General features: G+C 49.2%; 2 protein-coding genes across 4 annotated transcripts; one reads left to right on the top strand and one right to left on the bottom strand.

Annotated features, from left to right (window-relative positions):
• Window positions 1–1,062: 1,062 nt before the first annotated feature.
• On the top strand, window positions 1,063–6,588 carry rab3il1 (RAB3A interacting protein (rabin3)-like 1). 3 transcript variants are annotated; one of them, XM_084476924.1, is made up of 11 exons: window positions 1,063–1,448; window positions 1,957–2,080; window positions 2,199–2,294; window positions 2,481–2,558; window positions 2,927–3,157; window positions 3,944–4,072; window positions 4,214–4,326; window positions 4,508–4,531; window positions 4,984–5,083; window positions 5,193–5,259; window positions 5,580–6,588. In XM_084476924.1, exons 2-11 carry the CDS (start codon window positions 1,961–1,963, stop codon window positions 5,663–5,665), a joined length of 1,044 nt encoding a protein of 347 aa, XP_084333050.1. In that variant the 5' UTR covers window positions 1,063–1,448; window positions 1,957–1,960; the 3' UTR covers window positions 5,666–6,588. The 3 variants fall into 3 exon arrangements, with proteins under 3 accessions (XP_084333050.1, XP_084333051.1, XP_084333052.1); XM_084476925.1 differs by having other exon boundaries at window positions 1,885–2,080; XM_084476926.1 differs by lacking the exon at window positions 4,508–4,531.
• Window positions 5,801–16,471, bottom strand: epx (eosinophil peroxidase; the record flags this gene model as incomplete). Its single annotated transcript, XM_084477809.1, has 15 exons — window positions 5,801–5,804; window positions 7,600–7,693; window positions 8,329–8,493; window positions 8,805–9,016; window positions 9,280–9,517; window positions 9,945–10,115; window positions 10,573–10,831; window positions 12,289–12,449; window positions 12,964–13,345; window positions 14,201–14,407; window positions 14,884–15,013; window positions 15,360–15,492; window positions 15,843–16,018; window positions 16,196–16,286; window positions 16,405–16,471. The coding sequence occupies 15 exons, from the start codon at window positions 16,469–16,471 to the stop codon at window positions 5,801–5,803; spliced, it is 2,490 nt and encodes an 829-aa protein (XP_084333935.1).
• Window positions 16,472–17,914: the final 1,443 nt, after the last annotated feature.

The following is a 17,914-nucleotide window of genomic DNA, read 5'->3' as shown; positions in this document are numbered from 1 at the left end:
TCTCTGCTTTCCATCTTCATTTTGGAGTAAAGAAGTGTATGCAGGGTTTAAAGGGGAAGATTTTTTTTCTCATCTCCAACCTTTACTTCCGCATGGATTAGCTTTACCTGCCTATCCACCATTCAGTCTGTACATTTTTTTTCCCTCCGTTCTCTTTTAAAGATCGGATGAGGTGGGCCCCATACATATCTTCGCCTTGGGCCCCCAATTTACTAAATCCGCCACTGGATAGATCCCCCTATCTTCCCCCTTAACTCATAGGATAAGAGATTTCCAAAGGACGGCTTGCACTTGTTCTTGACTCACAGCGTGGATGATAACCCAAGGACGGCACAATGAATTCCATCTTCTGTTGGAATAGATTGAGAACATCCTGTGATTTTCATAGATTTGTACTTCCGTCATTATCCAAGCACTTTAAGCATGTATCAAAAGTCTTCTCTTTGCAACACAGCTGGCTATGAAACGAAGCCCGGAGCTCCTGGTAACCTTCTGAACACCCTCTCCTCCTCCACACACGGCCTTGAGGGGGTTCACAGGATCAACATTTCTCCATCTCCGCCATCTTCCTCTCTGCTAGACCTGGGCTGTGAGCTTCTCAGGGCAGGGGATGGTGGGACAGCTCTGTGTTCCTCAGTGTCCTTCTTTGGCCAAACCAATGTCCTGGAACAGCCGGCAGCCATTATAAAACTAGGCCTTAAAATAGGCCAGAATTAATATAACTAAAATATATATATATATACATGGCCATTTCAATTTTTTTTTAATTGATGGCCTCCATATGCGTGCACTGAAACCAGACACCTGGCTGTCTGCACAGCAGTGCGCGCTGCAAGGCGACGCGTCACGTCGCCTCTGGCTGACGTGAGACAGGTTAACCAGGTTAACCGCTCACTAATACCGCATGATGTCGAGTCAAAAGCATCCCAAGACATTTACCACCGACACCACAACAACATTGAGCCGGCCTTAACCGAGTAGTGTGAACCTATGGCCCAGGGCCACAGGGCCACCTCCTCCTCCAGTGCGACCAGGCGTGACTCCGGTTCCTGGTCGGGAATGCTGGGCGTTGGGAGGAGACGCGCTGTCATGTGACCCGCCAGAGCTGCTGGAGGACATAATGTCATTATTATAATCCTCAGGAATAGTCATGGGGGCCTAGCGCACTGTCAATGCTAAGGTATGGTTTACAAACAGAAGCGGTCCATCGACTTCAATGCTTTCGGGAATCATTTGTGTTCCCAGTTTTTGTTTGCGTCAGCAGCGTCCGCATTCCTGAATGTGGAGCAGCTCTGATTTTACCCAGCGCGTCGTCCCCGCGGAACAGGATCGGTATGGCAAAGTAAAGTTATGTCAACACAAATGTAAACGGAAAGAAATCTCCTTGGACCCTCTGCTGTATTGTTTATAAGCGGGACAGTGGACTCTACTTCTTCCTGAACATCAGGGTAAGGGCATGGCGGAGGCGCTGGTCATTATGCATGGAAAGTTTTTCATCAAACTAGACTGTTTGTGTTTGGTCCATACATCATCTTTTACAAAACATTGATGGATTTGTTATCGTTACGGTAGTCTTGAATTAAATAAAGTCCAAGGCATACCTTACATGGTGAATAGGGAATGGTTTTGCATGGATAAACAATTGATTGGCCAGAGAGCCTGTTGACGGCCGGGGTCATGATTTGGGTATAGTACTGAAGCTCCTCTTCATTCGTTACCGTCAGTAGCCGATATAACTAAACATAGTAAACCTTCAGTCCATACTTGATTTACTATAATGACTATTGTATATCAACTCCCAAAACCAAATTATGGTCTCCTTTATTTCCAAGCTGTCTTAAAACTCTAGCAGTATATCAACATCAAGTCATAATCAATACACAGATCGGTTGGTTTGGACCCAGGGCTGAGCAGCAGTAAGGCAGCCTGGGCTCAGTGTGTTTCATCTGGCTGCAGAACGATGTCTGGCATGGACCATGAGCGAGTGCTCTCCCGTAAGTCCTCCTTGGAGTTCATGGAGAAGGAAATCCGAGAGAAGAGTTCGGAGATCCTCAGGGAACAGCTGGATGCCGCCAAGAAGGTACACACACACACACACGCACACACACACACACACACACACACGCACACACGACATGACATAAAGCAAGAGGTTCCAATGAGAATAGATGGTGAGTCTTTCCCCAATCTGTCCTTAGGAGCTGAAGCTGAAGGACAAGGAGTGTGAGCGTCTGTCGCAGGTCCGAATCCAGCTGGAAGAGGAGCTGGAGGAGCTGACTGCCAGTCTGTTCGAGGTGAGCCCTCGCCGCCACCTCAGGGTGCACGTTAAGGGGGGCAGCTCTGCACGTCGGTGCATGAGTTGTATTCACCAGTGGTGTGCAGATTGACCAGCGCAATTTTGTTGCTTACCATGTCCAACATTCTTACGCTCTTCTTAGAGAGTTAAAGCTCAACATGGAGATGTTTGTGCTCTCCAACAGGAAGCCCATAAGATGGTGCGTGAGGCCAATGTCAAGCAAGCGACGGCAGAGAAACAGCTCCGCGAAGCCCAGGGCAAGGTGACCGCGACCTCCTCTTCAAGTCCTCTGAGTTCCCCTCTTGTTGAGTTACTCTCCCTGACCCTCTGGTCTCCAGGTGTTCCTCTAACAGTTCAGAATCGCTGAAGCAAACCTCCTACGATATAAACCTAATACAACAAGAAATATATTTGTTTGGTCACTATTTCATGTCTATGTTTAACTACATGTCTCAGGTCCTGTTCAGTTCAATGTATTGGGTCGTGGCATTAATTCAGCCCGTGTAAGGGGTTCGATTCCCACGGGGGGGAAGCCAAGCTCAGGATGTATGTTCTAAGGGCTCGTGGTATCGTCAGACACTCAGGATCACGCGTCCCTCCCAAACAGTGTACGTTGTCTCTTGCTCCCAGATCGACGTTCTCCAGGCCGAAGTGACGGCGCTGAAAACGTTGGTCCTGACCTCCACGCCCTCCACGCCCAACCGCCAGCTCCACCCCCAGCTGCTGTCCCCCAAGGCCGGTCACAAGCAGGGCAGGGGCCATACACGCAACAAGAGCGCCAGCGGCATCCTCCAGCTGGGCCCTGAGAGCGCCGAGTCCCCATCTGTGTCCGGGACGCCCGCCGCTAAAGAGCAGCGAGAGGTACAGCTGCAGAGAGGTCCAGATACCCTCTTGGTTTGGGTGTTAGTCCAAAGCTGAAAGGCTCTGGGTTCAAACCCCAAAATGCCGCGGTCTCTATGCGTCCTTGAACAAGATGCCTTAACCGGGGTCGTCGTATCTGAATTCATTATTAAAGTTACTTTGCATAAAAGACCATTTGGTCTTCTAAAAGATGAAACGGTAGAAAATGCTTTCTATTCTTGGAACCTGGAATCTGGGTGTGTGTGTTGCGGGGCTCCCCCTCCCCCCCCCCCCCCCCCCCCCACCGCGATTCTGCCGCTTTCGCTACATCAGCACTTCCCTATTCCTAGTCTTCAGTTCCGTTTCCAGCCTCTTGTACTTCCTGTCGTGTGACAAGGTTGCTTTTCTCCTTTCTGCTTCACCACACAGTTTCCTTCTCTTTCTCTCTTGTTTCACCTCTCTCTCTCTCTCTCTGCCCCCGTCTGCCTTCTCTCGCTCCTTCCAGCATCTCAGTCCTCCCCTACTCTCTCTGGGTCTACCTCCCGGGCCACGGAGGGCCCACAAGCCCTACCGGAACCGGAGGTAGGGGCTTGGGGCCCCTAGCTCTAGCCAGGTAACGGTGTCTCTTAGACCAGCTCCCTGCCTGCCCACTAGTCTTTGCAGGATGAACCACTATAGCATGCGGTAGTTGTCTGCACGCCTCTGTAGTAGTTGCCTAATATCTACATCTCACTCCCTCGAGACCCTCTAGAGTTTCATGAGTAATGCACTCAGTAGCTGACCACCGCGTACGTCTTCTGCGTCCAGACGGACTCCATCCTGTACACAGAGTTCTTGGCGTGGCGAGAGCAGCCTGGCGTGGACCGGGCCTCGGCCTTCCTCAGCCGCATCTACAGGGAGGACATCGGGCCGTGTCTCTCCTTCACCAGATCTGAGGCAAGGCTCATCGGATCGTCAAAAGGAAACTCTTTCTACTTTTAGATGTGTAGTTCCCCTTTCACTCCAGATGTTTCTCTACTCCACTCGCTCTGTTCTTTCAGGGTGATAAGTGACTCTGCGTGTGTTCTTCTCCGTCAGCTCTCCCAGTCCGTGCAGAGTGCAGTGGAGAGCAACTCCCTGAGCATTGAACCCGTCGCCATGTCTGCCGTGCCGACCGTCAACGCCACGGCCACAGAGTGCGGAGGGCACAAGTGAGTTCGCCCCGACGCCCACCTGCAGTAGACCAGCTGGTGTTCCTCTGTTGTTCCTTCATCCTCTGCCTCTCTGTCACCACAAATCCCCACTCACATTCGGAGACACATTTGGAGCACTTGTCACAATCACTGGTATTGAATTAAAAAACCAAACAACCCATCTTTTTATTTTCTCCAGTGGCTTTAGGGCAACGATAGAGACGTAAGTCCTTTCACCCACCAATCGTCGCTTGATATTTCCACTAACAGAAATGCGCATGGTAAAGGGACACACTGCCTATTTTCAAAAGGAGTTTGAAATACAACCTCATAAACGTTCTAGCTCTGCCCTGATGATTCAGTTGAATATCTTGATTCGCTTGAGTTTGCCTAACACAAAAACATTACCTCTAACCACTTCCTTTCACTCCCCTAACATTGCATCCTTTGTTTCCTGACTCCTCTCGCCACTTCCCTCCTGAGACGGCCTCCCTACTCCGCTGCGCTGGAATCTACATTCATAAAAAAACAACCTATGACCAAGTGTTGCTGTCACATGAGGGCCGTGTCCATTGTCTGCCTGCTGTTGACTGACCAGCAGTATTGAGTGTAGCTCTGGCCCCAGTGGGAGCTTTCCATAGTTAACCCCGGCATCTCTGCTTCTCTTGCCCCCAGAACGTGTGCCTTGAGTGGGACGTCCCAGCTCTGCCGCCATCGGATCAAACTGGGGGACAAGGAGAGCTACTATTACATCTCTCCTTCCAGTCGCGCCCGGGTGCGTCCTGTCTGTTCGTCTCTCTAATACTCTGAGCAGGATGCTGCTAATACTCTGAGCAGGGGGGCTGAGCCTTACGTGACCCTGTCCATGTTTCTCCCCCCCTCAGATCACTGCTGTCTGCAATTTCTTCACCTATATCCGTTATATACAGCAGGGCCTTGTGAGGCACGAGGGTGAGTTTCAAATTAATGAATAACTAAAGAAACCATAAAAGTTATACATACCCTTGCAAAAAAACATATGACTCTCTTGTCATAATAATAATCATGTATCAGTTTGAATCTTCTTTCACATTTGTAGCCATAATGTTTTGCATATCCTCATTTTAAATGTGTCTAATTGCCCTTTACTTCTGCCACGTTTCCCGTCTGGCACTCATAAAGCACATCTTATCTTATCCTAATCTTGACAGCAGGAGTCATGCTAATACTAAGCTATGCTAATACCAGTTGTCTCTGGTTCCTCCTGTCTGTGGTCCTGCTCTGCTGCGCAGCTGAACAGATGTTCCGGGAGGTGATGCGTCTACGCCGAGAGATGACCGTGGCCAAGTTAGGTTTCTTCTTCACAGACCAGGGCTAGAGGCCGGGAGCGGGCGCGTCTCCACCAGCATGCAGCCTGGCCAGAGACTAGCTCACAGAGGACATGCTGACGTCTAGCCTCCTCGCAGTAGATGATTAATTATGGTAGTGTGACGGTTATTGCTCTGCGTTTGGCTCACCTAACGAGGGAGCAGAGAATGGTTTTGGGTCACTTCTGGCTTGAGAGATTGGAACCAGCAGCATGGTTTTAAGTTTTATGCCACCCAATAGTACTATGAATACGTTAAATATTTGACTACATGACACAGATATGCTAGTGCGACTGGTTTGCTCTGCAAAGTCTTTGTTTGGCGTTTGTTGGATTTTGTGAAAAGGCAAATGTGAACGTACATCGCGACGTAGGCCTGTGTGTCTGGACTGTCAATATGTTATCATAATCCAGGAATGAAAACATGAAATCTTTCGGATGTCTTTCACTTAAAAGTTTCCCCTTTTGTAGCACCACTAATTGTTATGGTCTGTAGAAGCACCACTGAATTAGGAGTATCTTCCATGGTCCACAAATGACCCTGCATCTTGTCTGTCAGAGATCAGACCGCTGTGAATGCGATTTAGTAATAATAAACAGATTTTACTTGCATGCTTGTTGTAAGAAGCACTTCAATAACTCATTAACTCATGTAATTAAATATTTCAGATGAAGGACCGCATTTTATGCTCACAAATGACAAAACATTTATTTGTAGTATTCATTGTGTTACCATTAATGTTTTTCATATTGCATAACGCACAACCATTTGCAATGATAGCCGAGTACTCTCAGAAACGATACTAGCCATACAGCACGTTTGTGCATGTGGACAGCCTATCATATTCAGTCACAATAAATCATTTCTGCATCTGTTATTAATTCCTGGTACAGAAGGTGTTTTTCAAGGTAAAACTGAAGTGCAATAATTCTTATTATGCAAGACTTTCAAATGCATTATCTCAGTGAGTTCTGAGTAGATTTACATGTTTTTGCTTTCAATTGTGTAAAGCCAATAAAGACAACTATGACAACTAGACTCTTATACTTACTCTTATACTATTCATTCGTCGTTTGCTGAGCGTGGGAGATTGCTCATTCATTTATTTGTAAGTATATATATCGTACAGGCCATCTAGTAACTGTAGTAAGAGATGCTGGACCAGACTTTACCACGGGCGTTAGTTTTTGCCCTGAGAACTGAGGTCATCAATAGGAACACCCAGCTACCTTGATTTGAAAGTTTTTAACCTGACCTCCCACACACAAGGTGGCCTAACTGGTTTCGGGTAGGAAAATGAACACAATGGTCTTTTAACACTGACTCATAGGTTATAAGTTTCTGCATGGGCTCCTCCTCGCCAGTTGTCACAGCCAACACCCAGCCTATACATACCTTGATCACAGTATTCAGCCAGTGACAGTGACATGTCATGTCACCAGAGGAACATGTGATGGATTGCTTTGAGAAACGGTTGTCAACAAATCAAACACAGCCATGCTAACTGATGCACATGAACGGCTTGAGGTGTGTTTCACACTGGCTTTATTTAATTAACCTCAAACCAACTAGGAAGTTAATCCATATAGCTCTGAGTAAATAAGAACATCAAATCCAAAGATAATTACGGTCCTGTATTTAATGAGAGCAGAGCGTGGATTAGCTGTCCCGCTGGCAGCATCCTTCATTTACCAGCTCTTGTTTCTTTGGGAAATATCTGAAACATAAAAGGACAAAACAATAATATAAAGAAAAGTACAAAGAAATACTTTATTCAGATAGGCCAGCAAGTATTGTGTTCACCAAAAAAAAACAGAATAGGCCTACTTTTAATTAATTTATCTTTACCACCCTATTTCCATCCTAACTAGGAAACATGTGTTGTCTTAGCAACAGAAAGCAGTTAGACAGTAGTTTAGTTAGTAATGGTTTAGAATCTGCCCACCTTCTGTACCAAACCAGCGCCAGGGCCAGGACGAGAACGCCCGCCAACACGGCCACGACGGCCCCCAGAACAGACCCTACAGACGGGCTCGGGTCTGAAACAAACAGGGACCACTGAGAGAGAAATACATATAGAGATATGTTTATATGCAGTGCGATTTGTTGGGAGGGATGGGAGGGATCTTCCGGGGGGGGAAACTCAATGTTTGGAAAATTAAATGTTTCATGTCTTTTTAGTTTTAGTTTTCCCCTCTGTTGTTTTTTTTTCTGGAAAATTAAATGTTTCATGTCTTTTTAGTTTGCGTTGAAGTGCATTAAATGAATGTTCAACTGTTTGAAATGTAGGCTAATGGGGCCTACCATTAACTTAAAAAAAGAATTAGGCCTGTTGATTGCATATTTTTTCATAATTAAAAAAACAAAACCCCCCTCTGGTTTTTAGACAAATCGCACCGAAACGAGCAGACTGCTATCACGTTTGGTAAAATAGGACACATCTGCCAAACGCTGCGCCGTGGACACGTTTTTGCAGATAAGATAAAAGGCAGATTTTGTCTACATGGTTTAGAAATGTTCTATTGAACATATTGTATACATGTTTCTTATAAGTGCACAGTTGCATAATGTCAGGTTTGTATGTATCTCTTGCAACAACGACCCATGTAAAATCCCTTGTAGGGTTAGGCTAAGCTACTCGGCTTCTACTGACGGAGGGGCTGTGGTTGAGTACCGTGACAGGTAGGGGGCGCTGGTGTCCACTGCCTGCTGCCCGGATCACACCTGACGGAGGGAGGGCCCCGGAGCGTGAAGCCAGTGCGGCACTGGAAGAGAACCACTGGGCCACACAGCTGAGAATAGCCGAACTGGACCCTTGGTATGACACCGCACCTGGGATCTTCGAGGGGGGGGGGGGGAGGGGGGCAACACAGGCGAAGATTAAACCCAATAATCAAAATGAACAATAGTTAGTGGGGGAAAGTTATAGGTTTGAGCCCTAATGTTTAGTATACCTCTAGGCATCCTTGAGCAAGATGCCGTTTTAATGAAAAGTAACTAAAAAACTAAGTAGAAAAATACATAAAGTTATTTGGGATAAAAGTATCCACTAAATGGTTGCCACATTCAGCCTGAACAAAGGGGGGAACCGGCAGTCCTCTCCTTTGCCATCAACATGATATCGTGGTTTCTAAGTTCGTTGGTTGGTACCCGTGTCCGGTTCTTTCCAGGGGCCGAGGTCCAGCTGGGGGATGAGGGGGTGGGAGCAGGGCAGCATTGCGTCTGCGCTCTCGGTGCGGGAGAAGGCGTCCGCGGGGACGCGCTGGATGTGACTGTTGTCACAGATGATGCGTGAGAGAGACGCCGTTCTCAGCTGCTTCCGCTGCGCTGCGGTGAAGACCCCTTCTCTCTCCCACCAGAACCTTGGAGACAAACACACAGCGTCAGACTTCCTGTTATCATTTCATCACTCTAGTATTTATAACCTAGCTCTATAATGTCCAAAAAAAGTATTTATTTATTAGTATTTAGTATTTATATACTCAATATAGATACATTTTGATAGTAAGTGGAAGGATTCTGAAGTATCATAATAGCGCATAAGTTAACTCACAAATTTTCTTCATCATCTGATGAACAGAACATCTAAATAAACACTGAACCACGTGGTGCCTTCAACCTGTACCTGTCCCCGTCCCTCAGGGCCCTGAACTGCCTCGCTAGCAGGCAGGACAGCAGCGGCCCCACGCGGCCCCCGGGCAGCGCTGGCTCCGAGACGGCCCCCACCCAGACGTCGATGTTGAGCGCCGTGCCGTAGAGCTCCAGGAACTTGTGCGCCAAAGGCCGGTTCCCCAGGACGTCGGCCAGGTCTGCGGTGGTGTTGGGCACGGAGAGCCCGCAGAACTCCCGCCACGAGCTGTAGCCTGGAGATACCAGATAGGCCAGCGGGCGGAGAGAAACCACAGCACGGATCGACTGTGCTTCAGTAGAGACTGAGAGAGGCCACCATGGACACAGGTGAAGTTAAGCTTATTTTACATTCACATTCACGTTAAGGGCATTCAGCACTTTTATCCAAAGCGACTTACAATAAGTACATTTGTCAGAGGAAAGAGAAACAACAATATATGGCTGTCAGTACAGTAATTATATTCTTAGAAACCAAGTGTCAAGCACTTAAAGATAGATAGATAACACTTAAAGATAGATAAGACGCTACACAATGCTAAGTACTATTTTTAAGTAACAGAAGACAGGGTTGTCTGTCAAGCCAGGTAGCAGCAGATGGTACATCACGTGCATGGATTCAAAGATGAATAAAAGTATGAATGAGAGACAACATGTGGGTACCAGGCAGTCCGTGGTCCCGCCCTCGCTGCAGGTTGAGGGCCCCCAGGTCCAGGGGCATCCCGCCCTGGGCCTGGAACAGTCGCTCGGTCAGCTCCTCCACCATCATCTGCCCTGGAACCTGCAGCTTAGCTGGGGACAGCAGGAGGCCCCGCAGCACTGGGTCTACCCCGCCTGGGAGAGAGAGAGAGAGGGGGGAGAGAGGGAGAGGGGGGAGAAAGAGAGAGAGGGAGGGGGGAGAAAGAGAGGGAGGGAGAGGGAGAGAGAGAGAGAGGGGGGGGGGGGGGGGAAAGAGAGAGAGGGAGGGGGGAGAGGGAGGGGGGTGGGGGAGAGAGGACAGAGAGAGGGGGGGGGAGAGAGAGAGGGGGGAGAAAGAGAGAGAGGGAGGGGGGAGAGAGAGAGGGGGGAGAAAGAGAGAGAGGGAGGGGGGTGTGGGAGAGAGAGAGAGAGAGAGAGAGGGGGTGTATTGTAATAGAGGAAAAGGGAGGCGGTACAGCAGTTGGATCATGAGTACAGGGCTAGGTGAGCTCACTGATAATTCCTTTATGATCTATGTAGTCATTGTTAGGGGAGAGAGCAACACACGTAGGACCTATCAGTGGTGAAGTGTGACCCCTTGCTGTAGTCTCACCTTCCTGCACAACCCTCCAGGAGGCGAACAGGGAGTGGTGCAGAGGCAGCGCCGGGTGCTGGGGGTCCAGGCTGTATCCCGGCCCCAGCCGGGCCACGTTGGGCTGGATGGTGACGTGTGCAAAGCGGAACGCGGCCGCGGCAAATACATTAGCGACACTGGGGTCCACATCCGGCTTGTAACCCTCATAGGCGGGCATGAGGCGGGAGAGAGCACTCTCCCCCAGGACCCGAGGGAGGTAGTGGTCCCACGTCAGGACCTGGGAGAGTCAGGGTCATCAGGATGATCAGGGTCATCAGGGTAATCAAGGTTAGGGTCATCAGGGTCATCAAGGTTAGGGTCATCAGGGTCATCAAGGTTAGGGTCATCTAGGTAATCAAGGTTAGGGTCATCTGGGTAATCAAGGTTAGGGTCATCAGGGTAATCAAGGTTAGGGTCATCAGGGTAATCAAGGTTAGGGTCATCAGGGTCATCAAGGTTAGGGTCATCAGGGTAATCAAGGTTAGGGTCATCAGGGTAATCAAGGTTAGGGTCATCAGGGTAATCAAGGTTAGGGTCATCAGGGTAATCAAGGTTAGGGTCATCAGGGTAATCAAGGTTAGGGTCATCAGGGTAATCAAGGTTAGGGTCATCTGGGTAATGAAGGTTAGGGTCATCAGGGTCATCAAGGTTAGTGTCATCAGGGTCATCAAGGTTAGGGTCATTAGGGTCAGGGACACCTCGATACTCAGCTAGGAGGAGCTGGGGTTCGAACTAGCAACCTTCCAGTTACCAGTCAACCCGCTCTAGCTCCTGAGCTTCTGTCGTCCACCAGGCCTGTTATCATGTCAATGCTTTGTGATTATGATGCTCTGAAGCACTCATCTCCTGTATGGCTGCAGGATCCCAGTTAAAGAGTAACTGTAGCGTATTTTAGCATTGTAGCATATTCTAGCGTGCATCAGGCCAGACATGTCCTTGGCGACTAGGGAAGAACTCGTTCATGCGTAGAGCCATTCATACACCTATCAATTCTTGTGACATTAGCAGGCCAGGTGTCTGAGAAGCCCAGCGACCAGGTCACGAAAACAAGCGTAATACCAACACATAGCCACAAGAGGTTAGAATCAAACCCGGATTCTAGCTCGATCAGGCCAGATATGTCCTTGGCGTCTAGGGAGGCATCCGTTCATGTGTAGAGCCATTCATACACCTATCTATTCTTGTGACATCAGCAGGCCAGGTGTCTGAGAAGCCCAGAGACCAAGGCCACGAAAACAAGCGTAATGCCTACACATAGCCACGAGAGGTCAGGATCAAGCCGGAAACCAAGTTGTAATACCTACACATAGCCACAAGGGACCAGCATTAAGCACACATACGGGTATCCAAGAGGCGGGAGCTCAGCACCATGCTTAGCTAATCAGAGCGCATTACGGAGGCCACGCCCACCCATTCATAAAGTCAGAACACATAGTCCAAGGGGTCAGAACGCTCCAGGTAACGCATTTTATCAAATGCCCTACTAAGTGTATCTCCACGCGTGCTTGTACAATTCCCCTCCTTTTGCTTCATATACATTATACTGGACCTTTAATCAAATAAAGTTAGTTAAAAGCGATCCTGACTCTGATCCTGATTTTCCAAAGAACACGGCATAACGTCCCATAATAGAGCGTTCTATCAGGCTGTCTACATGCACAGGGTGGTGGTCCTGTGTGACCCGCCGGGCGCTACCTGGTGGACGGCCCCCATGATCTTGCGGGCCTCCTGATAGAGGGTGTCGGGGCTCCAGTGGGGGTTGAGGCCATATAACTCCTCCACCAATCGGTTGTGCTCTCTCAGGAACACGGTGTGCAGCGCGATCATCCCCAGGTTCTCATTGGCTCTGGAGTCTCCTGCAAAGACGTGATGGTCATAATGACCACGGAGAACACCAGAATACAAAACAACACAAGCTTTTATTATTTTGATATGAGCTCATTTTTAAGGAAATTGAGGACTCTGCATTCTAGGAGCATTCAACCATCACTAGGAGCATTCAACCCATCACTAGCATCACTAGGAGCATTCAACCCACCACTAGGAGCATTCAACCATCACTAGGAGCATTCAACCATCACTAGCATCACTAGGAGCATTCAACCCATCACTAGGAGCATTCAACCCATCACTAGGAGCATTCAACCCACCACTAGGAGCATTCAACCCATCACTAGGAGCATTCAACCCATCACTAGGAGCATTCAACCCATCACTAGCAGCACTGGGAGCAGTGGGCAGCCACAGTGCAGCAATCAGGGACCAACTCCAGGGTTACTGCCTAGTGCCTGGGTCAAGGGCACCGGCAGGAGTATTAACCTAACATGGACAAACATTGTTTGTCTCACTTGTTTGTTTTCTGGGTCCTACCAGCTTGAAAACAAGAAGTGGCGTTATCCCGGTGTGGGGCCCCATCCCGCGGCCCTGAGGAGGAGAGGTTCCCCCCCCCTCCTCGAGGGCCACAGGGGTCCAGGCGAGCCTGCGGCCCGCGGCTCAGGAAGGGCATGTAGGCCAGGCCGTGGTCCGAGTGCAGCGGGTTGAGGGCCAGGCTGCCGCGGGGGGAGGAGCGGTTGCGCAGGGCCGCGGCCACGCCGGCCGAGCTGCCGTACACCATGCTGGCGTCCACGTACGAGGTGATGGCGTTGAGCTGTTCCCGGTGGCCGCTCCCCAGGGGGCCCCCCCCGCAGCTCGGCGCCGAGCGGAAGAAGGGCATGCAGCTCTGGAGGCTGCTGCGAGGGTCTGAGGACGGGATCTGGGAGAGAGATGAAGATGAGAGAGGATGAAGGTGAAGAGGGTGAAGATGAGGCACGACCGCGGCAAGGTCAGAGGTGAAAAAACGGGATGTTTGGTGTTGGTTTACTGAAGGTCATTGTGCTCCCTTGGTAGAGCATGGTGTTAACGCCGCCAAGTTTAGAGGTTCGATCCCCACTTCAGATCAAAGTTGTAGTTAGAGTCTCTAAAGTCAACCCACTCCTCAATCAACCCAAGGTTGAGTTCCTTCTAAAGAGTTCATCTTTTACTTAGGTCCGTGGAGAATGTTAAGCCCTTTGAGACTTTACCTGTGATTAAGGGCTATACAAATAGAATAGAATAGAATTGAATTAATTGAATCATCAAAAGGGTTAATACGGCCGTGGTGTTCGAGGTACACAGAGCAGGTCTTTACTCTGACCATCTTAAGCTATGGTTAGAAAATGAACGGTCTGAGACGACACGGGCAGAAACACGGCTGAGGATCCGGCCCGCGAGGAGCAGCAGCTCCCGGGGGGGGGCAGGGTGCATCACCTGGATGGGGAAGCAGGGCGTGTCACCTGGGGGGGGGGGGGCAGGGTGCATTACCTGGATGGGGAAGCAGGGCGTGTCACCTGGGGGGGGGGGGGCAGGGTGCATCACCTGGATGGGGAAGCAGGGCGTGTCACCTGGGGGGGGGGGGCAGGGTGCATCACCTGGATGGGGAAGCAGGGCGTGTCACCTGGGGGGGGGGGGCAGGGTGCATCACCTGGATGGGGAAGCAGGGCGTGTCACCTGGGGGGGGGGGCAGGGTGCATCACCTGGATGGGGAAGCAGGGCGTGTCACCTGGGGGGGGGGGGGGGCAGGGTGCATCACCTGGATGGGGAAGCAGGGCGTGTCGCGGCTGCAGCTGCGGGTGCAGTCCACGGCCGTCCTGAAGGCGGCGGTGCTGGGGCTCTGGGGGGTCAGGGCCAGGTCGTGGTCGATCCACTGGCCCCACTCCACCAGCAGGTGGGACAGGGTGGAGTCCAGGGAGATGTTGTCGTTGTGGGTGTACAGCACCTCCTGGGACACCAGTCTCACCTGGCAACAGGGCAGAAGACCAGCGTCTGGAGATGTGGAACTCTGTCCTTTCCTTTTAATGGTCCTTATTATGTAACATGGTGGACATTTTCTCCAAAGCGACAGTGAATCCAGTTATTATTATATGATATCAAATATACAGATATTATTTTATGGATGAGCAGGTAGGGGGCCTCTGGGTGAAGGAGGGTCATTAGGGTTTGAACCAATAACCTTTCAACTGGGAGTCAAGCAGACTCGACCTCAAGATTATCCTGTAAGCCTAAATAAATGCAAAGTGGTGAGAGTGTCTTCTGGATGTTCTCCCCTACTACTAAAAGAACTAAAATAACCAGTTTCAACCTCAGTTAGGTGGGGTTTGCCTTGTTGACTGTCCTCACAATGCAGGGGGTCAAACAGGTCCAGTGTATTACAGTGTAAACTGAACTCAGGAACCTAGTCATATCTGGGGGAGATCTAATGAGCTGGGGTCTTACCGGAGGCAGGCTGAAGCCGTTGTAGGAGTGGTCCGGGTCCCAGCCTCTTGGCATGCCGGTGGTGTCCTCATACTCTGGCTCCAGCCAGCGGGAGTAGGGGATGTTTGCAGCACCCCAACTAGAATGCTGTCTGAAGGGGGCAACAATAGGAAGTGAGAAGGCAAGGAAGAACTTGTCTATCCAACAGACAGAGGGAAAGACAAGTCATCGGGCGGATGCTTTATTATCCAAAGCGTCTCAGAGTGCATTCAGACACAAGTTATGAAGGAGCAGGTATGGGTTGAGCATCTGGCAGGATGCTAGATCGGGCCCGGCAGCGTGATAGTGACCCTAGCTCCGACCCTGACATTCTGAAAGGTCGGGGTAAGGTCCGCTGTGTGTCTGGACCCACCGGGCCCCTACATGAACTTGCCCCGCGCAAACAATGCCTGATTTAAAAGTAGTTGAGTTCAGAAGGTAGACGTTACTGTGATGACCTGTTGTTGCACTCCCCCGTCACGGATCGGTATCGCTCTGAGAGACAGTCGGTGTCACAGTGCATGCTCTTCAGCTCAGAGGAGCACCCAGTCACCTGCAGCAGCTCGTCCACGTCCCCGTCGCTCAGCAGCTCTTTGGGGACACAGGGACGAGAACAACGTTCTGCTCTTTTTGGAAGACAGACCCTCGGCAACGGCTTCTGCTCAATGATCGCCGCTCTTTATTTGACATCTACGTTGCTCCCAGGACCCTACTTCACTAATCACCTTATCTGAAACTAAGAGCAATGCTACTATTTGTTCTTCAGCAAGGCACCAGCAGTGCATTCACCTAAACACACGTTCTGACAAGCTAACTGATGATGGGATCATTCTGACCTATCACCGGATCCTTCCTTCCCCTCTTCGACTAGACCAGACCCAGAACAAATCAAAGAGTTTGTTCTTGTGTTTGTTATAGTATTTGTTATTCTGTTTCAATACCACTGTGGTCTGGCATGACCATGGTGTGAGTGTAGACCATCTCTCTGATCAGCTCCACTGTGTTGTCCAGGAGCTCCGCAGCCTGGATGTGAGCCCTGGTGCTGGGCTCAGCCTGCTTGAACTGGGCCAGCAGGTCGCTGGGCCGCAGGGCCCCTTCAGACAAAGACGTCTTCACTCTGGAGGACGCACAGCGAGGAGTTAGCTGGAGAATTAGGATCTTGATATATGTATGTTAATCTTAGATATGTGTGGGATATCTTCTGCCTTGGGGATCGATATTAGGGTGGGGGGGGGGGGGGTCAAAGGGATTATGGATTATGGAATCAGAATCTATTATATTAGAATGCATTTACCTTTCGCTGGTGCGGGTGTACGCAGCGTCAGTGAGTTCCATCGCTCTATGGAGAGCCAGCTCTACAAACCGGGATCCTAGAAACACCGTCTCTAGGACAACAAGACAGGCCGCTTCAAAATGCAATCCAACAAAACTCACAACATGGTTAACCATGCCAATACTATAAAACGTTGACTGTATTTGCTTTCAGGGTAAAATAGTTCAAACCTGTTTCATTGTGGAAAGCTTTTTTTGAAGAAACACTTTGAGGCAAAGCCAGCAGGAGAACAGCCATGGCAAACAGAGAGATGGTAACCTAAAACAATCACATATCAAAACACCTGCGGGCAGAGTACTGATAGTATCTGATCAGGTTAGCTCAAGTCATCTGAAACTAAAGCACTTAAAAAGTCACTTACCATGAGTGCTGTGTACAATAAGCTGAGACTCTACACCATGGATATGAGGTTCACAATGTGCATCCCTTTGATACAAGTGACACAGTGATATGTCCTGAAATGTAATAATAATAAAGTGCTTCTACTATCCTGGGAATGGGCCGGTAAGGGCTGCGGATGCGTCTGGGAGCCGGCAGAAGTTGGGATCAGTATTTGCTCAGGTGCAAGCCTTTAGCAGCCTTTTATACACAGGCGATGCGGTCGACAGGTATGTGCAGAATCCCTTATCTCTCCCAGCGGGTGACAGCCGTTTCACATCAAACATCGGCTCCTCTGCCAGCCTAATAACCTTTCAAATCAAATGTGCTCCTCTGCCTCTGCTCATGTTGACTCCCATCTGTCACAGTCTCACCCTTTCCAGTGTATTCATCACAGTCCATCTGCCTTCAGATAGGATCAAATATTCAACCTCAATGCAATCAATCAATCAGAGGCTGACAAAGCAAAGCAGCCATTCTGTTTGATTTAGAACAGTGGACAAAACCTTTCTCTTTTTTTTTCTCAATTGAAACCAGATGAAAAAATAATACTGTATTAAATCTGTATTAGTGTTTAAGAGAATGTCTCAATGCAGGAACTTATTTATGTCATAATTCATCAAGAAGGAGCCTTAATACACAACAATGTCATTTATACATTTTATAATTCTCATTTAATAACTGATTCGTCAACGTTGTTGCTACATGCCAAACTGATGGTTCCAAAGCCAGAGTTTCCAATGACACAAGCAGGTGTTATGGATGGGATGAGAAGGAGGTGGGGGGGAGATGGGAGACGAGAGAAGAGGGATTAGGGAAATTCTTGAAGAACAAGTCTCAAAACAAAACAGATTAAAGACATTGTATATTTTATTTTTTAGCATTGTGACCATAACTACGAACTATAGACTAAACCCACTGATGACGGTCAGACCAGCCTGAGTCCAGCGCTTCAAAACAAAGTCATATGTACTTATTGGAGATCCCCTTCCCTTTGATGAGTCCAGGTGTGTGATAGCATCAGCTCCTAGTCATTCATCGTATGTCATTACGGAGTTATTAGTGCTGTCTCTGTTGACCCAGTCTGCTCACACGGTCTGTGTCACGGTATTATCCAGAAGAAAACCTCTTATTTCTTACAGGCCTAACAAAGATCAAAGCTCTGAGAACATACCGTCCCCACGGATATAAACAGAACGTAGGCCTACAGGAAGTGACCTGAGCCTACAGGAAGTGACCTGAGCAACCTTCCTCCTCAGTCCAGTATGTTGTGATGACAGCTGTCACCTTTAGTTCACAATC

This window comes from Micromesistius poutassou (genome assembly GCF_964030765.1).
Source record: "Micromesistius poutassou genome assembly, chromosome: 13".
In the NCBI taxonomy this organism is placed as follows: domain Eukaryota; kingdom Metazoa; phylum Chordata; class Actinopteri; order Gadiformes; family Gadidae; genus Micromesistius; species Micromesistius poutassou.
Note: the sequence above shows the minus strand (reverse complement) of the source record. Positions and strands in the feature narration are given on the sequence as shown.

Coding starts and splice junctions, on each gene's coding strand:
- rab3il1 (XM_084476924.1), top strand. CDS start 1,961: ATGTCTGGCATGGACCATGAGCGAGTGCTCTCCCGTAAGTCCTCCTTG. Junction 3,158..3,943: donor CCGCTAAAGAGCAGCGAGAG/GTACAGCTGCAG, acceptor TTCTGCGTCCAG/ACGGACTCCATCCTGTACAC. Junction 5,084..5,192: donor CTCCTTCCAGTCGCGCCCGG/GTGCGTCCTGTC, acceptor TCCCCCCCTCAG/ATCACTGCTGTCTGCAATTT.